General features: G+C 41.3%; 1 protein-coding gene across 3 annotated transcripts in view; it reads left to right on the top strand.

The window, feature by feature from the left end:
• The first annotated feature begins 1451 nt into the window (after positions 1 to 1451).
• Positions 1452 to 14314, top strand: part of LOC132872295 (selenocysteine insertion sequence-binding protein 2-like) — a 29972-nt gene continuing 17109 nt past the window's right edge. For 2 of the 3 annotated variants that reach the window (XM_060907048.1, XM_060907046.1), the window contains exons 1-14: positions 1452 to 1587; positions 3657 to 3750; positions 3844 to 4030; positions 4590 to 4659; positions 4784 to 4983; positions 5096 to 5186; positions 5279 to 5397; positions 6030 to 6161; positions 6367 to 6450; positions 6526 to 6636; positions 11747 to 11870; positions 11990 to 12156; positions 12248 to 12398; positions 12538 to 12694. In XM_060907048.1, coding sequence (XP_060763031.1) covers positions 3731 to 3750; positions 3844 to 4030; positions 4590 to 4659; positions 4784 to 4983; positions 5096 to 5186; positions 5279 to 5397; positions 6030 to 6161; positions 6367 to 6450; positions 6526 to 6636; positions 11747 to 11870; positions 11990 to 12156; positions 12248 to 12398; positions 12538 to 12694 — 1613 coding nt within the window. In that variant the 5' untranslated portion in view covers positions 1452 to 1587; positions 3657 to 3730. The remainder of the gene's footprint in view (positions 1588 to 3656; positions 3751 to 3843; positions 4031 to 4589; positions 4660 to 4783; positions 4984 to 5095; positions 5187 to 5278; positions 5398 to 6029; positions 6162 to 6366; positions 6451 to 6525; positions 6637 to 11746; positions 11871 to 11989; positions 12157 to 12247; positions 12399 to 12537; positions 12695 to 14314) is intronic. The other variant, XM_060907047.1, reaches the window with a different exon arrangement.

The following is a 14314-nucleotide window of genomic DNA, read 5'->3' as shown; positions in this document are numbered from 1 at the left end:
TTCTTCAGGACACTTTGCTACACTCGCTTCTTCATTTTGCAGCAAAACCCAGTAGCCTTCATTATGTTTTCTTTTTTAATATGAAAAGTGGTCTCTCATATAATATGCTGCTCAGATACAAGCATTTTTTTCCTGTAATATTTAAATTTTTGCAGGAAAACAAACATTTGGAACTCTAAAATGTTTTTGTACTGACTCGATAATGTAGAAGTCAAAAATTAGAAATCTATAACAAAGCTTGTGTATATATCCATCAGGGTAGCAGGACCATTCACACAGCTGACCAAATCTGCATATCATTTTACTGTGAGAGGAAACCAACACAGGCAACCTCCACACAGAAGGGCCCCAAGTTGGCTGCGGGGTTTGAACCCAGAACCTGCTTGCTGGAAGGCAACAGTGCTAACCACCATGCCACCAAGTATTTGTAATCTAGATTATAGAAAATAGTCTGGATTATCAATGAATATCCATCCATCCATCATCTGTAGCCGCTTATCCTGTTTTACAGGGTCGCAGGCAAGCTGGAGCCTATCCCAGCTGACTACGGGCGAAAGGCGGGGTACACCCTGGACAAATCGCTGGGTCATCACAGGGCTGACACATAGACACAGACAACCATTCACACTCACATTCACACCTACGGTCAATTTAGAGTCACCAGTTAACCTAACCTGCATGTCTTTGGACTGTGGGGGAAACCGGAGAACTCGGAGGAAACCCACGTGGACACGGGGAGAACATGCAAACTCCGCACAGAAAGGCCCTCGCCGGCCACGGGGCTCGAACCCGGACCTTCTTACTGTGAGGCGACAGCGCTAACCACTGTGCCACCAAGTATTTGTAATCTAGATTATCGAAAATAATCTGGATTATCAACGAGTATTTATAATCTATTTTGCCACCGAGTATAAAATCATGAGCCATAAAGTTTATAATCTATTCTCACGTTCCTTCCCAGATCATTACCATCATGTTGTATTTTATTTACTTACTTTGAATTTAAATGAGTTTTTTAGCTTTAAATTTATCCCTTTTTTTAAATTATGTGAATTATTTTAGCAGTTGTTTGATATTTAAAAAGTCATTTTAAAGCATTGTCTCTTTCTTTCCAACCCAGTGTTTGTTTGTTTGTTTGTTTGTTTGATGGTTAATTTATTTTAAATGTTTATTTATTTTATTCTTATTCGTTATACTTCGCTGGTTCATTTTAAGTGAATAAGCCACTTCCGGTATTTTTATTGTTCAAAATACGGGTTCAGTAACGGGCTTTTCGGTGAACCCAGAGTTTTCTTGCTCATTCATTCATTATTCGTAAAAAACAAAACAAAACAACAAAAACAAACAAACAAAAAAACTTAGTGGACTCGTTTTGTACAGTAGAATGTGTGTAAATTTGGCTTTACCCACTTCCGGCATTTGTATTTTTCAAAATACGGGTTCAGTCGCTGGTGTTGTTTGTGTGGTGAAGTTTGACCTGATTAGATAGTTTTTACTGCTCTTACTGGATGTTTATGATTAACATGCTGTGGGCTAGTGTGAAAAAATATATATACAAGTCAGAATCCAGTCTGTTCAAAGGTAAATGTAAGTGTGACATTTGTTTTTTTAGCTCGCTAACTCTGTAATGAGAAATGGTTGGCGCAGTATACAGGTTATATTATTATGTTGTTTAGCCTGTTAGCTACCGAAGCTAATGTGTCAGACAGGTTTAGCTCACATTAGAGGCACAAATGTGACACAGCAGAAATGTTGCTATAAATAACAGCCACACTAGCTAACTGTAGAGCGACAGAATGGGAACTTGTGCCATATAACGGTTCAGAATAAAGTTAGGCATCGAGTTAGCGAGTAAAACATTAGATTAGATTAGATTAGATTAGATTAGATTAGATTAGATAAAACTTTATTGATCCCTTTGGGAGGGTTCCCTCAGGGAAATTAAGATTCCAGCAGCATCATTACAGATAAACAGAGAAAAGAAATAGAGAAAACTTCTAGATAAATTAAAATAAATTAAGTATTTTCATATACAAATATAAAAGAATAAGATATGGGGAAGAGAGGAAGGGGGGGGGCGGCAGGAGAGATATTGCACATTGTCCGGTATTGCTTATTGTTAGGCTGGGCTACTGCTCCTTCCCATCCTCTGTCCTCCTGTTCCCCCCCAGAGAGGAGTTGTACAGTCTGATGGCGTGAGGGACAAAGGAGTTTTTGAATCTGTTCGTCCTGCACTTGGGAAGGAGCATTCTGTCACTGAACAGGCTCCTCTGGTTGCTGATGACGGTGTGCAAAGGGTGATTGGCATCGTTCATGATGTTCAGTAGTTTGTCCATAGACCTCTTCTCTGCCACCGTCACCAGAGAGTCCAGCTTCATGCCGACCACAGAGCCGGCCCGCCTGATCAGTTTGTCCAGCCTGGATGTGTCCTCCTTGGATGTGCTGCCCCCCCCAAGCACACCACGGTGTAAAACAGGACACGGGCGACCACGGACTGGTAGAACATCCACAGGAGTTTCCTGCAGATGTTAAAGGACTGCAGTCTCCTCAGGAAGTATAGCCTGCTCTGTCCCTTCCTGTATAAGTGTTTGGTGTTGCAAGTCCAGTCCAGCTTGCTGTCCAGCCACAGCCCGAGGTACTTGTAGGAATCCACAGCCTCCAGCTCAATCAGAACTGGTCGTGACCTTGGTCTGGACCTCCCAAAGTCAATGACCAGCTCCTTGGTCTTCAAGGTATTGAGCTGCAGATGGTTCCTGTTGCACCACACAGCAAAGTCCCTCACCAGGCTCCTATACTCCTCCTCTCTGTCGTCACTGATACACCCAACGATGGCTGTGTCATCGGCAAACTTCTGAATGTGACACAACTCTGAGTTGTAGCAGAAGTCCGCGGTGTACAGGGTGAAGAGAAGAGGGGCCAGCACCGTGCCCTGGGGTGCTCCAGTGCTGCTAATCACAGTGTCAGACATGATGTCCTTCAGCCTGTTGTACTGCGGCCTGTCACTGAGGTAGCCGGAGATCCAGGTGACTAGGCAGGGGTCTACTCGCATCCTGTTCAGTTTCTCCTGAAGCAGTAGGGGCTGGATGGTGTTGAAGGCACTCAAGAAGTCCAAGAAGAGGATCCTCACTATGCCATTTCCCTTATCCAGATGTGAGTGGGCTTGGTGTAGCAGGTAGAGGATGGCATCTTCCATACCAACAACTGCCTGGTATGCAAACTGCAGACAGTCCTGGGCATGTTGTCCCTGGAGGCTGAGGAAGAGCCGCGCCAACGTCTTCATCAGATGTGAAGTGAGTGCCACCAGTTGGAAGTCATTCAGCTCGCTGGGCCGATTCTTTTTGGGAACTGGAATGACACATGATGTCTTCCAGAGGGTTGGCACTCTCCCCAGCTGCAGGCTGAGGTTGAAGATGCGTTGATGATAAACTTAATTTCTAGGTAAATTATTGATTTTTTTTTTTGGAAGCTCTAATAGCAACCTGTTGGTCACGTGATCCAGCTGGCTGTCTTGTTAGGTAATTTAGGTGTGTTGGTGTGTGTTATGGTTCTATTCATCTGGTTTCCAATCTGAAAAATAAGGATGGGAGGAAAGAAAATGGTCAGTTTGTTGTTATTTCAGATGATAACGTTTGACCTTCCTTTCCTTCTCTTTCAAGCCCTGATAATACCTGAGGATCAGAGACATTCGAGGACCTGAGTGACCCAACGCAAGCTTCAAACTGAAATCAAAATGCAAGAAAGCTTGAGAAAGTGTGTATTTTGTATCGAAAATATTATTACATGCCAGGGAGGATCATTTAAGTGTCTGACTATTTGACAGTTTGTTTCAAACCTTTTATTAAGAGATCGACAGAGCCACTCGTCTACTGATAACTGGTTTGAGAGGAGACAGCGGTCAGTAATAACAGACAGTCGAGGTTGCAGCAGACCAAAGGGACTTGCTCCCAGTAGCTTCCAGCATCCAGGAGGGAGCAGGAGCCTCCAAAATGCCAGCACCCCAAAAGGAGCCACATCAGAGCACATAGGAAAGGTACTTTTCTGTCTGTAGCTCCTTTTCAGTTGCTATAAATGTAGTGCGTAACTTAAAAAATTCAGCTCAGAACAGTATTTTTAAAAATGTGATACAACCAACATCTTTAAAGAGTACGGTTTTATAAGTTTTACATAGTTCATCATTTCTTGTGGGTGGCACGGTGGTGTAGTGGTTAGCGCTATCGCCTCACAGCTAGAAGGTCTGGGTTCGAGCTCCGTGGCCGGCGAGGGCCTTTCTGTGCGGAGTTTGCATGTTCTCCCCGTGTCCGCGTGGATTTCCTCCAGGTGCTCCGGTTTCCCCCACAGTCCAAAGACATGCAGGTTAGGTTAACTGGTGACTCTAAATTGACCGTAGGTGTGAATGTGAGTGTGAATGGTTGTCTGTGTCTATGTGTCAGCCCTGTGACGACCTGGCGACTTGTCCAGGGTGTACCCCGCCTTTCGCCCGTAGTCAGCTGGGATAGGCTCCAGCTTGCCTGCGACCCTGTAGAACAGGATAAAGCGGCTAGAGATAATGAGATGAGATCATTTCTTGTTTGACTCTTTGAATCTCACAGCCATCAAGGCCAAAATCTGAGCCCCACAATAAAAGAAGAACAGACAGATCATCAGACACAACCAGAGGAGGTAATATATTAAACAAGGACATCCAGGAAAACATGAGCTCTACATATCAGAAGTCCTAGATAAGCACGAAATAATCTCTCCCAGCATTATTTGGTCCAAATTTCTTTGTCTTGTTTTATTTGAGGTTATAGAGCTGCCAGACCTGCTCCAAGATCGGAAGAGAAACCCAAGTCAGCGGTTACGAAAATTTGCACCTTTGAAGTGAAACTGTCTGATTTTCCTGAGCTGTGCGACACGAAACCTCTCGCAAGTCCAGATGCTCGAACGTGCTGGGGTTCAGTCAGATCAGCAGCTCTTCATGATTCACCAGCAACCACTGTTAAGGTGCAATAGGAGGCAAAAAGATTTGCAACAACACTGACGTACTGTACCTGGTACATGTATAGTTAAATTAAGAGGTCAGAATAAAACCTGATCTCGTGTTGATGTTCTTTAGGAGACGTCAGGAAGTAAAGGACCAAAACAGAAATCAATACATCACATCACCTCAACAGAAAAACCTCAACAGAAATCAACTGCCACAGCAGGTAGCAGTGACATTTTTTTACACCACTCTATCAGTAGGATTATATGGAAATCTGTAGGTAGTTGTGTAATAAGTTCCTCTTCTTGGGTGCAGATATTGAGCTTGTGTTGCCAAACCCTTATGGATCACCAGCAGCATCCTGGGCTACAGTTGCCTCTCAGCCTCCGAAAGTCATGCAAAAGACACCCGCCGCACAAGACGTATCCTCTCAGGTAAGGTGCATTTTTACCCGTTGGTCCATTTGCAAATTCTGAAAACGGACCTAGTTTTAGTCTTTCATTCACTGATGAGAAGGATGATGATGGAAAATGTTCAGTGAACCATTTGCGAGTACGTGTAGAAAGCATGGAAATCAACCACAGCAAACCTGGAGCTGGTGATAAATAAATAACAGTACAACAATATTATTGCATTATCATTTTTAAGACAATTCTTTCAAAACATCAGTACTTTGTGAATGTTGTCTGTATTTGCATGGTTTTTTTTTTTTGGCATTCTGCCCATATACTCAGAATCTCATAATGTATCAGCACTCCAGGTTTGATATGAGGCACTCATTTTTCAGTTTAGCCAATTTGCATGTGAAATAAATGCTGCCCTGAACCCCACAATAATTGGCACGTTTGTTTTGCTTGCTGAGCTTGGTTCAAAACTCGAATTAGCATTTAATCGTGTTCTCACTGCAGTCAGACTGATCTAGGAAACCACATTTTTTTGCATTACGTGAAGGCACTCTCTGTGTGTCCCAGTGGAATTACAGCACACTACCTTTTATAGATGCTGCAGGAAGTATATTAATAATAACACAAAATGCAAATCATTATATTTTGCGTTTTCTATCTAGGAGGATGCGTGTCAGCCAGAAGGTAATCAAACTGTGAAGAAGAGGAAAAAAAAGAAGAAATCTAAACCAGTGTGTGAGGGTGTAGAGCAGGAGACACACACTAGAATACAGCAGGAGCCTCCCCAGTTTGAAGTGATTAATTTCATCATTATTTCGTGTATTTAACTTTGTCACAAAATTCAAGCTTTAAAAGATGTGTATGTTTAGCTGTATTGGTATTTCTTGCCTTCTGATTTGGCATTTTATATTTCGTAATATAAATATAAAATTTGCGTGTTCATGACACTGGATGAAGTAGAAAGTAACAGACTTTTGCTAAAAATTATTTTGTCTTCAGTATGAAGAGGAGTTTCCAGATCTGTCTTTTGCTTCTGTTATTCCAAGCAAAGGACCAAAGCATTCGTCAAACCCCGGAATACAGGTAATGACTTTTAAAGTAAGAAGATATTCACGCGATGCTTTGTTTTGGTCTTCAGTTTTTGTGTCTGTTACACAGGAGAATGCGAGGATACACGAGAATGATGGATCAGTTCTGCAGTCGGAGAAGATAAACAAAAGCAAAGCTGCTGATGGAAAGTCTGGGTCTGGAACTTCAAAGAAAGTGCAGGTTGGATGTGGATTTTTATCTGTTGGCCCTTTTCCACTACCCTTTTTCAGCTCACTTCAGCCCGACACGGCTCGCGTTTCGACTACCTCCGAGCAGCACGACTCAGCTCGCTTCAGCCCTACTCAGCACCCAAAACTCGCACGGTTTTGGAGTAGGGCTGAAGCGAGCCAAACCGAGCCGAGTGGGGCTAGGGGCGTGAGGAGACACTCCTCTGTGCACTGATTGGTGAGGAGGAGTGTCCTCACATGCCCACACACGCCCCGCGAGCACGCTGGGATCTGTAAACACCGTAAACCCAGAAGAAGAAGAATTACGAATTACGAGAATTATGAAGCCTTATGCGCCTCGCCTCATCTATACGCTCTTGCCAGTATCTGTTGGCGTTGTCGGTGACAACAAGCCACAGCACCAAGACCAGCAACACTAACGACTCCATGTCCTCCATGTTTATTGTTTACTATCCGGGTCATGAGACTACCGCTTAAAAGGTCACTGATGTCACTGTTTGCGCCGCCTAACGACATCACGTGACGTCCACCCACTTTCGCTAACTCCAGCCAATGTGTCCACCCACTTCCAGCCAGCACGGTTCAGCGCAGTTGTAGTCGAAATGCAACTCCAACAGCCCCACTCAGCTCGACTCAGCCCGACTCAGCACGGCACAGCTCAGCCCAACTCAGCCGCGTTGGTAGTGGAAAAGCGGCATATATGTCAGGCTTGTAATACTCGAGTGCAGGACTCGGACTTGAGTCCGACTTGTGACTTGACTTGAACTTGAGCACCGATGACTCGGACTCGTACATTAACTGCATTAGGACTCGTAAATTGGAGACGAGGACTCTGATTTTTTTTCTTTATTTTTTTGTAACATGCCATAATAATTTGGCATAAGATATTTATATCTACATTAATTTTTGTGCTAATTTCGTGCAAGAGTGTCACATCTGCACACATTGGCGCGTGCATCAGATAGACTCTCGGGCGCGCTCCGGACAGCGCACGCGCCATAAACGACTCGCACCTGCACAGGATTAAGGCGCAATCAGCTTGCGATATAAAAACTGTGAAAACACACTTACTTTGCGAAGTATTGAGTTGCGTTGCTGACACATTACAGAGCCTTATTTCCTTGTTTGGTTTCTTGATCCATGACCTATTGTCTGTTTCACCGTTTTACGATTTTGCCTGCCATTCTGGATTGTTTACGTGTCTTCACTTGTATTAATAAACACGCCTTCTGCACTTACATCCGTCTCCCAACCGTCTCTGACAGAATACTTCACACTCCCTGACAAAGAGAATCACATTCACCTGTTCATACGTCATGTTCAGGAACAAACTAATGTTGATGGGGCTAAAACAGCCACCGTCAAACGGTGTGGCTGGAGTTTTGGACTCCGACTCAACTCGGCTCAATAGTGGACTCGACTCGAAATTTTCTTTAATGACTTGGACTTGACTCAGACTTGAACACTGGGGACTCGGACTTGAGGTTTCGTGACTTGACTACAACACACACACACACACTTTATATATATATATATATATATATATATATATATATATATATGAGTGATTCCACGCTTATGGGTACTGAAATGGGGACATGAACTTATTCACCTAAAACCATTTCTTTTTTTACCATCAGGTCACAAAACATGTAATCTTTAATGAATGATATGTTAAAAGATAACTTTAATTTTCTGAGATGTAATAAAAACATATTTATATGCCAAAGTCAAGCCTATGAGTTCCAAAATGATGTCTGTTACATTACTTCTGTTACGATTGTCCATCTCGCGTCTGTTACAAATTAATTACAATCTAGCTATATACCATGTTAATCTTATTGAAAGAATGTGTATGTTTATTCTACTACACATGTTTATTAATTATATTTGCTAAAACATCACCTTCCTATGTTTCAAAAAGTAATTCTACATTGTTAAAATTGAGAATATATATGTCCACAACACTTCTGTTACGTTCTGACTTTGGCATATAAATATGTTTTTATTACATCTCAGAAAATTAAAGTTATCTTTTAACATATCATTCATTAAAGATTACATGTTTTGTGACCTGATGGTAAAAAAAAGAAATGGTTTTAGGTGAATTTTTAAAAATAAGTTCATGTCCCCATTTCAGCACCCATAAGCGTGGAATCATATATGTGTGTGTGTATGTATATATATATATATGTATGTGTGTGTGTGTGTATGTATATATATATATATATATATATATATATATATATATATATATATATATATATATATATATATATGGACAATTTTCAGCACACAAGGTGTAACACTAAATCTAATGGGCTGATATGTGTATGCTCAAAGTATACACTGACACTCCATTCAGAAACAAATGCAAAGTAAACTAGAATAAAATTTTCAGGGTGAGAAAGGAAGAATCTATACAGTTATTCAATTTTCCAACTGCAGTTCAGAGTCCTCTATAACTTGTTGTGGTTGATTAATGACTATGTTGGTAGAAGATATGCTTACTGATGTGTCTCCTGATTAGCTTCCTGTATTTTACACAATATACTTTATGCTGTCAGATGGCTACGTGCTTTCTTACTTATTGGCTGGCGCTGAGTCGTGTGTCAGATATAATCCATTCAGCTAGCATGATACTGAAAAAGTTTGAAGACGAGTTCAATATAATGTTCGCTGAATGGAATAAATCTGATATACTACAAAAAATAGCCAGCCAACGTTGTTGTTGTTGTTATTATTATTATTATAATACATTCGTTTTGGGTGTTCAATGTGTCTTTCTCTTTGAAACATCTGTCAGAATCTTCTGTATTTATCAAAGCAAACCTGGCAGCCATGTTTGTTTACAAATTGTCATGGTTGCTTACGAGCGCAGAAGTTTTGTGTCTCTGACGTGTCACGTCATGTCTTGACAACCATGCAGTATCATAAACCATATTCAACGCCCATTCTCCATTGGGTAGAGTGATGTAATACACGTAGGATAAGCGATATGCTAACAATATTGTATGCTATCAAGTCAAATTAATGAAACCCACTAGAAGGGAATAGAACAGCCTTTCTCAACCGGGGTGCCGTCAAAAAATTATATATTCTAACATTGAAATACATAAAATGAATTAAAATTCCAAAAAACGATAGTTACACTAATGCAGATCATCGCCGCCTCATGTATCATCAAAAATTTCTCACGGCCCCCTTTCCCATGTCACAGTGTCACTGCCGGGGTCAGCGTATGGTCAGCGTGACTGCGTATATTTTATATGGGGGTGCCTTGAGAATTTGTATACTTCTGAAGGGTGCCGTGACTGAAAAAAGGTTGAGAAACGCTGGAATAGAACACGTGTTTTTATTCCATGGAAAAAGTGGCCCGTATGTATGTTAATAACTAATAAAAAAAACAATATTAGTTCTTGTCAAAGACAGGTCTGTGATTTTTATGCCTCCGCCATCTTAAGGTGCAGGAGGCATTATGTTTTCGGGTTGTCCGTCCGTCCGTCCGTGCATGTGTCCGTCCCGAAACCTTGTAAACGTGTTATCTCAAAGGGTAATGAAAGGAATTTCACCAAACTTTCACCATTTGTGTGCTTTGGGACAAACATGAACTGATTAGATTTTGAGGTCAAAAGGTCACAGGTCAAGATTACTGTGAGGCCAAATGTCTGTCCCCAAACCTTGTGAACGCCATATCTCAAACACTACGTTCAGACTGCAACGTGAAACGACCCATATCCGATTTGTTGTGAAATCCAATTTTTTTGTTAGGCCGTTCACATTACCAATTATATGAGACTTGTATGCGATCTCCAATATGAACGGAAAACGACCCAAAAGTGTCCCGCATGCGCAAATTGACACGTAATAAGCACAGCTACGTAGTACGTAAACAAAAAAAAAGCGCACTCTTCAAGTTTGCAAGTAAAGCATGGAGATGAGGCGAGACCTGGCGACGTGGTTTTTGTGGCGGCGGCGGAACTCTCACAATAATCTGATTAATGTGGGCAGCAGACTAATGAGACCGAAGGTGTCAAATTACTGGAAATTTCCAGAACAATCTTATAATCTTGTAATACAGGATGATTTAACATCCAGGTCCCTACCAAATCCACCATTAGCTTGATCAATTCTATAAAAGTCTATTTAAATTCTGAAAACTGTACAAATGTTGTTTTCCACCAAAGAGGCGGGATTAGCCAACGCAGAATAGTGACGTTTGTCTCTTGTTGATGATGTGTAGGTCGCATGAATGCGACCTGTCCGGTCAGACTGCAGTCGCATGTGAAAATAACGGATATGCATCGGAATTAGGACCACATATCCAAGCGGCCTGGGTCACATGTGAAAAAATCGGATCTGTGTCGTTCAGATTGTCAATAACAAATCGGATACAGGTCGCATATGGGCAAAAAAATCGGATATGGGTCGTTTCAGGGTGCGGTCTGAACGTAGTCTAAGACTAATGAAAGGAATTTCACCAAACTTTCACCATTTGTGCACTTTGGGACAAAGATGAAATGATTAGATTTTGAGATCAAAAGGTCTAAGGTCAAGGTCACTGTGAGGTCAAATGTCTGTCCGAAAACCTTGTGAACACAATATCTCCAAGGCAAATGAAAGGAATTTCACCAAACTTTCACCATTTGTGCATTTGGGGACAAACATTAACTGATTAGATTTTGAGGTTAAAAGGTCACAGGTCAAGATTACTGTGAGGTCAAATGTCCATCCCCAAATCACAACTTAATAAGGCATGTAGTCTACCAGGCGGAGGCATCCCCATCGACGCCGTTGGCGTTGAGTTCTATCAGGTTACTTTTTTTTTTTGTTACAGTGGAAGAAATCACTACCACCATTGTCAAAGTTATTATATTTATCGATGTATGGTTTAAGTACTTGTGGTTATTAGTCACTTTAATTGAATGTTTTAATCCACACTTCAAAAAAAAAAAAAAGTAGACCTGCACAAAATGTCAAATCTAATGAGTTTATGTTAAAGGGAAAAAAAGCCCCTTAGCATTCAGGAATAAAATTCTGTGGCCCATATAAATTGTTAAATTTTAGTGTTGTATTTATGTCACGTTATATCTGATCGCCAGCCAGTCGGTCAGAAGAAGAGCACGGCGCTTGTTCAGCTTGACCTCGGGAACATGCTGGCAGTTCTGGAGCAGAAACAACAGTTGCAAAAGTCCAGACAAGATGTTAAACCACTAACTCTTTCAGGTATTTCTCTAACTATTAGGTAAAGTGGGGTATTCTTGGCACACTGTTTGAATAATTAAAATTGTATTAACTTTAATCATTTTTGTGAATGTTTGCTATTTCCCCTGTGTTAAATCCAGTGGGAGGAGCCGTACCAGTTGCCCACAAGGACCCAACAGCTCCAAAGAAGCATTCCTGGCAACAAGACAGGATAGCTCACAACCCATTGGATTCCACCTGCCCTTTAGTGAAAAAGGGAAAACAACGAGAAGTCCCGAAAGCTAAAAAACCTACACCCCTTAAAAGAGTAAGTTATTTATACTTATTTATTTAAGTCTAAAGGTCTTTTGTAAACTGTTGCACTCCATTCTGAATCACATGCACTGGCTGTTGCACAGGTCATTTTGAAAGAGAGAGAAGAAAGGAAACAGAACCGCTTGCTAGAAGAAAGAGATCCAACACGAATGACCAGTGAAGTCAGTCAAGAACCACAAGCCAGCGAGAATCTTTCTGAGAGCAGTTCAGCACAGCAGTGTCATGAACCAACAAGTAATCGTGTCTTTACGTACTGTGCACATGCCATACCAACATGCGGTTATCTAAAATTAATATTTAGATGAAACTGTTGCTATTCATTTTAAAGGAATCATTAGGTATAAGAGCACTGATTGTTTAATTTTGATATAAGGTGACCAAAGTGGTGCTGAGGAGGCTGATCGAGCAGGGTTACCTGAAGGTTTACCTGAAGACGGGAAGATCTTTCCAGAAGAAAATGCGCTGTCTAAAAACTGGGATTCAAATTCCAACCCCAATCATACGAAAATCCACAGCAGGAAATTCAGAGAGTAAGGGGAAAAATTAATTCTTCACAAATATCAGGTTAAGGCATGAAACCCGGGAGGAACAGTGCTCAGCGTAAACGAGTACACCCCCTTTGAAAAGTAACATTTTAAACAATAGTCTTAATGAACGCAAACAATTTCCAAAATGTTGAAAAGACAAAGTTTAATATAACATCTGTAACTTATAACATGAAAGTAAGGTTAATAATATAACTTAGATTACACATTTTTCAGTTTTACTCAAATTAGGGTGGTGCAAAAATGAGTACACCCCACAACAAAAACCACTACATCTAGTACTTTGTATGGCCTCCATGATTTTTAATGACAGCACCAAGTCTTCTAGGCATGGAATGAACAAGTTGGCGTCATTCTGCAACATCAGTCTTTTTCCATTCTTCAGCAACGACCTCTTTTAGTGACTGGATGCTGGATGGAGAGTGATGCTCAACTTGTCTCTTCAGAATTCCCCAAAGAAAGTAATTTCTTTACACCACAAAGGTGAAGGCTACAAGAAGATCAGCAAAGCTTTACTTATCAGTCAGAATACTGTAGCAAAAGTGGCACAAAAATTTAAGAAAGATGGAACTGCAACCATCTCACAGAGACATCCAGGTCGTCCACGGAAGTTAACACCTCGACAGGAGCGTCTTCTGATGAGAAGGGTTGAAGAAAATCGGCATGCAAGTTCACTGCAGTTATCTAAAGAAGTACTATAGAAAGCCAAACTGGGGTGACTATTTCCCGTGACACAATACAGCGTACGCTGCAGAGGAATGGCATGCATGGATGCCGTCCACGAAAGAAGCCTCTTCTAAAGCCCAGGCACAAAAAAGCCCGCCTAGAGTTTGCCAGGGCCCATGCTGACAAAGATGAAGACTACTGGGACTCTATACTCTGGAGTGATGAGACCGAGATAAATGTTTTTGGAACTGAAGGCTTCAAAACTGTATTGCGTCGCAAAGGTGAGGAATACAAAGAAAAATACATGGTGCCTACAGTGAAACATGGTGGTGGCAGTGTCCTTATGTGGGGCTGCATGAGTGCTGCTGGTGTCGGGGAGCTGCATTTCATTGATGGCATCATGAATTCACAGATGTATTGCTTTATACTGAAAGAGATGCTACCATCACTCTGTGCCCTTGGTCGTCGTGCACTTTTCCAACATGACAATGATCCTAAACGCACGTCTAAGGCCACTGTTGGATTTCAGAAGAAGAACAGGGTGAAAGTGATTCAGTGGCCAAGTATGTCTCCTGATCTGAACCCAATCGAACACCTACGGGGAATTCTGAAGAGACAAGTTGAGCATCACTCTCCATCCAGCATCCAGTCACTAAAAGAGGTCATTGTTGGAGAATGGAAAAAGATTGATGTTGCAAAATGTCGCCAACTTGTTCATTCCATGCCTAGAAGACTTGGTGCTGTCATTAAAAATCATGGAGGCCATACAAAGTACTAGATGTAGTAGTTTATGTTGTGGGGTGTACTCATTTTTGCACCACCCTAATTTGAGTAAAACTGAAAAATGTGTAATCTAAGTTATATTATTAACCTTACTGTCACGTTATAAGTTAAACAGATGTTATATTAAACTTTTGTCTTTTCAACATTTTGGAAATT

The sequence above is a fragment of the Neoarius graeffei genome, chromosome 24 (assembly GCF_027579695.1).
Source record: "Neoarius graeffei isolate fNeoGra1 chromosome 24, fNeoGra1.pri, whole genome shotgun sequence".
NCBI lineage: Eukaryota > Metazoa > Chordata > Actinopteri > Siluriformes > Ariidae > Neoarius > Neoarius graeffei.
Note: the sequence above shows the minus strand (reverse complement) of the source record. Positions and strands in the feature narration are given on the sequence as shown.